This window comes from Python bivittatus, unplaced genomic scaffold, assembly GCF_059951505.1.
Source record: "Python bivittatus isolate LINGU-HERP-01145 unplaced genomic scaffold, Pbiv_v1 ctg000480_np1212, whole genome shotgun sequence".
NCBI classification, from domain to species: domain Eukaryota; kingdom Metazoa; phylum Chordata; class Lepidosauria; order Squamata; family Pythonidae; genus Python; species Python bivittatus.
The window spans coordinates 10,975,086-10,983,707 of record NW_028277075.1 but is presented as its reverse complement, the minus strand read 5'-3'; the positions used below and the strand labels follow the sequence as shown (position 1 = coordinate 10,983,707).

Here is an 8,622-nt window from a genome sequence, read left to right as displayed (position 1 = left end):
AAGCCACACCCACCTACAGATCTCAGCATAATTTATACATTTCTATCCCGTCGCTCAATCACTATATTGTTTTGTTATTGGTCAGGCTTACATTCTTGTCCAGTATTACATATGCAAGACATGTAATTTAATATTCATTAGTTTAGTGCTCATGCTCAGTTCTACTCTTCAGCTGAAGGCTTTGGTTAGTTGATAAAAACTTCATTTAGATACTTCTAGTGAGTTCTAATACAGCGTTCTATTCATCCCTTATCTCTAGCTAGCGTCAACCTACGTTAACTCACATAGAAGAAGAAGAGGCTTCTTTATTTTAGAAGGAAAACCTTTCTGTTTCAGCTACCTCCTGCTTTTGTTGCAACCAATCTTAAATGTGCTCACACAGCAGAAAAAAAATTATTTCTTTGTCTGTTTAGGTTACCTTATGCTCCTTCCCAGAAAGCCCCCCCCTTTTCTCCTTTAAATTTTTTTTCTATCTGACCTCTTTATGAAGCAATCAAAGTTTCCTTGTTAATGTTGGTCAAGTAAAAGCTACCTTTTTGTCACTAATAACTATTACTTTTTAGCATTTCTCACACCCCTAAAATAAGAGTAGTTACCCATTCCACTTTGGGCACTGTTTATTCTGATTTATATACAGCAAAATGTGGATGCCATCAATTAAGAAATATGCACTCCTATTGTTTTTATTCAATGAAGTCAACAGTTTATAAATTATACCTTAATGCATCATCAGTTGAAGTCAAAGTAAGGGATGAATACTGAGTTTGAAACAAGCACAAATTGTGTTGAAACACATTATAGATTATAGCCTTTTTATGCTGTCCGCTGTTGCTGGGGGAGCAATGAAGTCTTTTTGTGGTATCTGGAGACTGTTAGGGTCTGGATGGAAAAAAACAAACTAAGACTGAATCCTACAGGATAGAGGTACTGCTTGTGCAGAAATAATTTGACAGTTCATATGCTGTAGCAATAATTCAAAATGAGGAGGCACTTCCTGAAGGAGAGATCTGTAACTTGGGGATCTGACAAGGCTCACAGCTACTGCTAGATAGACAGGTGAAGGCTCTCTCTAGTGGGGCCTTTGCCTAGCCTCAACTAGTGTGCCAGTTACAGTTCTTCCTGGAACATGATGCCTTGATAATGGTTACTGACATTCTGATAATCTTTCAGGTTGACTACTTCAATGTAATTCAAAATGGGGCTGCCTTCAAAAATTACCAGAAAGCTGCAATTGTTGCAGAATGTGACAAGCTACTTACTGGTGGGTGGTAGCAGTCAGTGCCACATCACACTGCTTTTGCAGGCACTGCACTGGCCTCCAATAGGCTTCTAAGTACAATTCAAAATGTTAGTTTTAACTTAACCTGTAGAGATCTTTAGGGCATGATAACTAGGTATCTGCAGGATTTCTTGCTTCATGTAGAAGTGAGCCCTTGAGTTTGTTCATCCCAGAGGGGTCTGTTGAGAATCCCCCCTGAAATAGGAGGAGGGGGCTGCAGTATGATTTTCAAGTTATGCCCATATCAGTACTTACTTTTAGAGATCCACATGTGTGATGGAATGGAATTATGAAGGCCAGACTCAGGGAGAAAAACATTTTCTTTCATCTCCTGAGGTGCGAGGGAGAGATGGGAAGATTGATGTCAGGCCTAGCCCAAGGAACTCCAAGAGACCATGTAAATTCAGTCCAGCAATGTTTATTAGCTACAACCTCTAGCAAGAATCTTCCCAGACTGAAACCCCAGTTCCCAAGTAATGCCAGCCACAACATTGTGAATTCCTCAGGGAGGTGCCAGTCTCATCCTCTTATCTCTCCCTCGCGCCTCAGGAGATGAAAGAAAATGTTTTTCTCCCTGAGTCTGGCCTTCATAATTCCATTCCATCACAACATGACACCCTCTGTCAGAAGTTTCTAGAGAGCAGTCAAAATGGAGTTATTTTGTAGAAATGTTAAGAAATACATATAGAAGTTCCTCTTGATGCCAGAATTTGTTGTTGTGGGTAAATGATTGTAGGGATTTTTAAACTGCTGGAAGTCTGTCTGATGTTGACGATATAGAAATACCATAAATAAGTAACCACTTATAGTTTATAGGTCAGTTGAAAAAAAGGAAGATACAAAAGGCAAATGTTATGTTCCAGCTAGACCACATGATGGTGCTGGTCTGCCACAATAGGCTTACAGTATTCTAACCATACTCAGACAGCTTGCATTAATGGCTCTACATCAAGTTGGACAAAGTAGCCAAGATGATCCCCCATGGATCTGTTCTTGGGGCCAGTAGCAGTCAACATTTTTATTAATGATCTGGATAATAGAATTTATAGGCTGCTTATCACATTTGCAGATGACACAAAACTGGGAGGTCTGGCCAACATCCAGACGGAATGAAATTGGAATCTAATCTAGTCAGGTTGGAAGATTGGGCTGAGAGGAACAAATTGTCCTTCAAGGGGGTGAAATATAAGGTATTGCATTTAGGGAGGAGAAATATAGGGCATACACACAAAAATATATGGCTGTGATGGACTGGAATGGAGGAAGGGGGTGAAAACGGTGTTCTCGCCTCCAGAGCAACGCTCTGGAGATAAGTGGAGAAAGCTGGTGCATCTCTAAACATTCTAGAAGATAGTGAATAGCTGTGCCTGGGAACTAGTGGTCAGTCTGAGAAGAATTCTGTAAACAGGTGCTGGCTAATAAACCTTGCTGATTAAACCTGCATGGTCTCCAGGAGTTCTTTGGGCTAGGCCTGACAATGGCATTCACACAAAATGGCTGCCAACAAATGGGCTTAACTATTCTCAGAATGGTTATCATTATGAGCATAAGTAAAAACAAAATACCTATTTAGCAAAAGGCAAAATTGTGAGTTTGGTCCACGCTATCCCTACTCCCCTTTTTTCTTAATGGGGGAATTTTGTTCCAGACAAAGTATTACTGGGCTGCATTCACCCACCTTTTATTTCCTAAGAATGCCTATAGAAGTTATGTTAAACTCATACAACATGCCACTTAAAAAAAATGCATTTAAAAATTAGAAAGCTGTGGCTAGGAGCTTAGAAGGTACCAAATCATATTTGGTAGAGATGTAACTTAAAAGCAGTGAATGAGTGGGAAAATTAACAGGAGGCAGAAATATGGGGAAGAACAAGTTGGGGTGTGCAAAGAAATAGGGCCAGGTGGAAAGCTTAAAAAAAAAAAAAAAAACTGATAGGAATACTTTAGTTGCCAAGGAGGAGATAAAAGGAATATTGTTGCTAAGAATTTGCTGAAAGTTACAGAAGACATGATAAAAGCAGCAGCTGGACAGGTTGAGAAATAAGCTGAGCAACACTTTTAAGGCTGTGGCTATACAGCTACAACTCTGACTTTTGATAAACTCTATCATATTCCACCCCTTCATGGATCACTGCCTTGTCGTGGCGAAGGGGCTTGCGTAACTCAGTGAAGCCATGAGCTATACCGTGCAGGGCCACCCAAGACGGACAGGTCATGACAGAGAGTTCTGACAAAATGTGGTCCACTGGAGAAGGAAATGGCAACCCACTCCAGTATCCTTGCCAAGAAAACCCCATGGACAATGTTAAAAGGCTAAAAGATATGATGCCGGAAGATGAGCCCCTCAGGCTGGAAGGTGTCCAATATGCTACTGGGGAAGAGCGGAGGGCATTTCCAAGTAGCTCCAGAAAGAGTGAAGCGGCTGGGCCAAAGCCGAAAGGACGTTCAGCTGTGGATGTATCTGGAAGCGAAAAGAAGGTCCGATGCTGTAAAGAACAATATTGTATAGGTACCTGGAATGTAAGATCTATGAACCAAGGCAAGCTGGATGTGGTCAAACATGAGATGACAAGATTGAACGTCGACATCTTGGGAATCAGCGAACTGAAATGGACGGGAATGGGTGAATTTAATTCGGGTGACCATTATATCTACTACTGTGGGCAAGAAACCCTTAGAAGAAATGGAGTTGCACTCATAGTGAATAAGAGAGTGGGAAAGGCAGTAATGGGGTACAACCTCAAAAACGACAGAATGATCTCAGTGCGTATCCAAGGCAAACCATTCAATATCACAGTCATCCAAGTCTATGCCCCAACCACTGATGCTGAAGAAGCTGAAGTTGACCGCTTCTATCAAGACCTACAACACCTTCTAGAACTAGCACCAAAAAGATGTCCTTTTCATCATAGGGGATTGGAATGCTAAAGTAGGAAGTCAAGGAGTAATCGGAATAACAGGCAAGTTTGGCCTTGGAGTACAAAATGAAGCAGGGCAAAGGCTAATAGAGTTCTGTCAAGAGAACAAGCTAGTCATAGCAAACACTCTTTTCCAACAACACAAGAGACGACTCTACACATGGACATCACCAGATGGTCAATACCGAAACCAGATTGATTATATACTTTGCAGCCAAAGATGGAGAAGCTCTATACAGACAGCAAAAACAAGACCAGGAGCTGACTGTGGCTCAGATCATGAGCTTCTTACTGCAAAATTTAGGCTTAAATTGAAGAATGTAGGGAAAACCACTAGACCACTCAGGTATGACTTAGATCATATTCCTTGTGAGTACACAGTGAAGGTGATGAATAGATTTAGAGGATTAGATTTGGTAGACAGAGTGCCTGAAGAACTATGGACGGAGGTCCGTAACATTGTACAGGAGGCAGCAACTAAAACCATCCCAAAGAAAAAGAAATGCAAGAAAGCAAAATGGCTGTCTGATGAGGCTTTACAAATAGCTGTGGAAAGAAGGAATGCGAAAAGCAAGGGTGAAAGGGAAAGATATAAGCAACTGAATGCAGATTTCCAGAGAATAGCCAGGAGAGATAAGAAGGCCTTCTTAAATGAACAATGCAAAGAAATTGAGGAAAACAATAGAATGGGGAAGACTAGAGATCTCTTCAAGAAAATTGGAGATATGAAAGGAACGTTTAGTGCAAAGATGGGCATGATAAAGGACAAAAAAGGCAGGGACCTAACAGAAGCAGAAGAGATTAAGAAGAGGTGGCAAGAATACACAGAAGAACTATACAAGAAAGATCTTAATGTCCCTGATGTCCACGTTGGTGTGATCACTGACCTTGAGCCAGACATCCTAGAGAGTGAAGTCAAGTGGGCCTTAGGAAGCATTGCTAACAACAAAGCTAGTGGAGATGACAGGATTCCAGCTGAGTTATTTAAAATACTAAAAGATGATGGTGTTAAAGTGCTGCACTCAATATGCCAGCAAGTTTGGAAAACACAACAGTGGCCACGGGATTGGAAAAGGTCAGTTTACGTTCCAATTCCAAAGAAGGGCAACGCCAAAGAATGCTCAAACTATCGCACAATTGCACTCATTTCACATGCTAGCAAGGTTATGCTCAAAATCCTACAAGCTAGGCTTCAGCAATATATGAACCGAGAACTACCGGATGTACAAGCTGGGTTTCGAAGAGGCAGAGGAACTAGAGATCAAATCGCCAACATTCGCTGGATCATGGAGAAAGCACGAGAGTTCCAGAAAAATATCTACTTCTGCTTCATTGACTATGCAAAAGCCTTTGATTGTGTGGATCACAACAAACTGTGGCAAATTCTTAAAGAGATGGGAATACCAGACCACCTTACCTGTCTCCTGAGAAATCTGTATGCGGGCCAAGAAGCAACAGTTAGAACCGGTCATGGAACAACCGATTGGTTCAAAATAGGGAAAGGTGTACGACAAGGCTGTATACTGTCACCCTGCTTATTTAACCTATATGCAGAGTACATCATGAGAAATGCCAGGCTGGAAGAATCACAAGCCGGAATTAAGATTGCAGGGAGAATCATCAACAACCTCAGATATGCGGACGATACCACCCTAATGGCAGAAAGTGAAGAAGAACTAAAGAGCCTCTTGATGAGGGTGAAAGAGGAGAGTGCAAAAGCTGGCTTGAAACTCAACATTAAAAAAACTAAGATCATGGCATCTGGACCCATCAATTCCTGGCAAATAGAAGGGGTAGAAATGGAAGCAGTAACAGACTTCATTTATTTGGGCTCCAAGATCACCGCAGACGGAGACTGCAGCCATGAAATTAAAAGACGCTTGCTCCTTGGGAGGAAAGCTATGGCAAGCCTAGATAGCATATTAAAAAGCAGAGACGTCACCTTGCCGACAAAGATCCGCATAGTCAAAGCTATGGTTTTTCCAGTAGTAATGTATGGCTGTGAGAGCTGGACCATAAAAAAGGCCGAGCGCCGAAGAATTGATGCCTTTGAACTGTGGTGCTGGAGAAGACTCTTAAGAGTTCCCTGGACTGCTAGGAGGTCAAACCAGTCAATCTTAAAGGAAATCAACCCTGATTGCTCATTGGAAGGATCGATAATGAAGCTCAAGCTCAGATATTTTGGCCACCTAATGCGAAGAGAGATCTCTTTGGAGAAGACCCTGATGCTGGGAAAGATTGAAGGCAAAAGGAGAAGAGGACGGCAGAGGATGAGATGGTTAGATAGCATCACTGAAGCAATGAGCATGAAACTGAGCAAACTCAGGGAGGCAGTGAAGGACAGGAAGGCCTGGCGCAATATGGTTCATGGGGTCACGAAGAGTCGGACACGACTTAACGACTAAACAACAAAAATCATATTCCAAGGGAAAGGAGCATGTGCTATATGAGAGACTATGTATGAATATCAATGGAGAATACAATTTGTTTAATAAAACTGAGGTTTGTATTAAATTTAGGTATTTGCCTCATGCTTAAGTTCAATATCCTACAGTGCAGGATTGATCACTCTTCTTGTATAGTGGAGTATCAGTTAAAGAGAATTAGTCCTTAATTCTGTGCATAATAGTTCTATGAACAGCACTGCTCTGACCCCCCCCCCCATTATGTTCTCAGTTTATCTTTATGGTAACAGCATGGTTTGTTTCTTGATCATACTAAAGCAGGGAACAGTAAAAATTATCTTAATATATATTTTGCATACTACAACATAACTCTCAGTAAGAAAATACTTCTTTAAAATATTTCCTTTTCTTTTTTGTGTATATTTACCTTTCATATCAAATTATTTTACAATTTATAAAAGAAACTTTAAAAAACCCTAAAAACAAATATTCATTTAATTAAAAAATTGCAATGAAATTTTATAATTTATATGCTGTGGGAACTAAAAATGTACGAAATAGTTCATTCACTTGCAACCTTTCAATATGTTAATCTCATTTTTGCACATAGCTCTGGATATGATGCAGCAACCATGCCTTTATTAACAGTCAACATATTAAGACATTACATTCTCAATCCAGGAAACATTTATCTTAAAACATTTAATAGCTGCTTCATAAAATAAATAATAGTTACAAGGGAAAGAATATGCATGTGACCAATTACTAGAAAATGAAAACTAAATGAATGGCTCTCTTCTAGACAAGTCCATGGTTGACTTTATAAATCCAACACTTTCTCTCCTTAGACCTGTTATTTGACTATGCAAAAGTCACTATGCTCTAAATGAGCAATTTTCTTTTCATTGCGGAATTCAGCTCTGTCAATGTGAGACTTGGGACTTCCTGTTTTCTGAAGCCATTCCTGAAGTTGTTGCACTTTAACAAGAGGGCCTTGGATTTGTCCTTGCACGGTGCCATAATTAGTATTCTGGACCCAGCCAACTACACCCAACTTTTTTCCTTGTGCCTAAAAACAATAAAGCACATGGACATTTTTAAAAAATTACATGCACATACAAATATGATCAATCTGAATTGTATTAAAACCTTTAGGGTTCCTCTATAGAGGGACTAATATGCCCCCACTAAATTACTGTTGTTTAATCCAAACTTCTGCTATGCCATCCAAAGGTAAACCAAGATTAATTGGAAATATGTTATTTGTTGTTAAAAACAGATGATAGTATAAAGGACAATGGCATCTTATGATAATAGAGGCAAATAGAGACTCCAGGTGTCTATTCTACTGACTTTAATTGTATAACTTTATTCAGGTTAGGACTGCTCAGCAGCCCAAGCAAAGCCTCTAAGGCCCTCACAATTGCATGTTCACCAGTTTGGAGCCAAGTTCAACTGAGAAATGGGGGAAAAGGTGACAAAAATTGCCAGCATAATCTATTATTTACCTCGGGAGAATTACAGCCTGAGCCCACTCACCTGGGTATGTTTGCGGAAAAACACCCCTTGCACTTTCCCAAACACCTCATAGTCCACCGAAACGAGGCCGAATCCCTCAGCCATAGTCGGGGGCTCCTGGACCAAAAGCAGAAATGTAGTCAGACAGAAAAGGAGAGGCAGGTGCCATACCCGCAGGGAGAATGTCGCCCGAGCAGCCTCCAACGACTGCATTGTCGAAGCGACCCACCCGCCGGTGCCCTATGCAGTATAGCTAAGTTAACTTGGCTCCCATTTCCCTCCCCTTCGTCCTGCAGGGGAAGTTGGAGGGCAAGTGCACGGCACCGCTCCGACAGGCCCCTCCTCTATTTGCATTCCGATGGATATAGAAGACAGCAGTGCCTGAGACCTGCCGGGTCAAGTTTTGCCCAACAGCACGAAGCTTCAACTGCCAGCTTCGTAGATGGCTGACAAAAGGGACCCTCCCCCTAGAGCCGAATGGGCGCGGGCGGAGCACCAACGG

General features: G+C 41.2%; 1 protein-coding gene across 1 annotated transcript; it reads right to left on the bottom strand.

Annotated features, from left to right (window-relative positions):
- Positions 1-7,284: 7,284 nt before the first annotated feature.
- ACYP1 (acylphosphatase 1) lies at positions 7,285-8,473 on the bottom strand. The gene is made up of 2 exons (XM_007425444.4): positions 8,142-8,473; positions 7,285-7,671 (listed from the first exon to the last, which is right to left on the bottom strand). Exons 1-2 carry the CDS (start codon positions 8,331-8,333, stop codon positions 7,456-7,458), a joined length of 408 nt encoding a protein of 135 aa, XP_007425506.1. The 5' UTR covers positions 8,334-8,473; the 3' UTR covers positions 7,285-7,455.
- Between the last annotated feature and the right edge of the window lie 149 nt (positions 8,474-8,622).

What these genes read in the sequence shown, in the direction of transcription:
- ACYP1 (XM_007425444.4), bottom strand. Translation starts at nt 8,333, where the DNA reads ATGCAGTCGTTGGAGGCTGCTCGGGCGACATTCTCCCTGCGGGTATGG. An exon ending in TTTTCCGCAAACATACCCAG is followed by an intron (nt 7,672 to 8,141) that starts GTGAGTGGGCTC and finishes TATTGTTTTTAG; the next exon opens with GCACAAGGAAAAAAGTTGGG.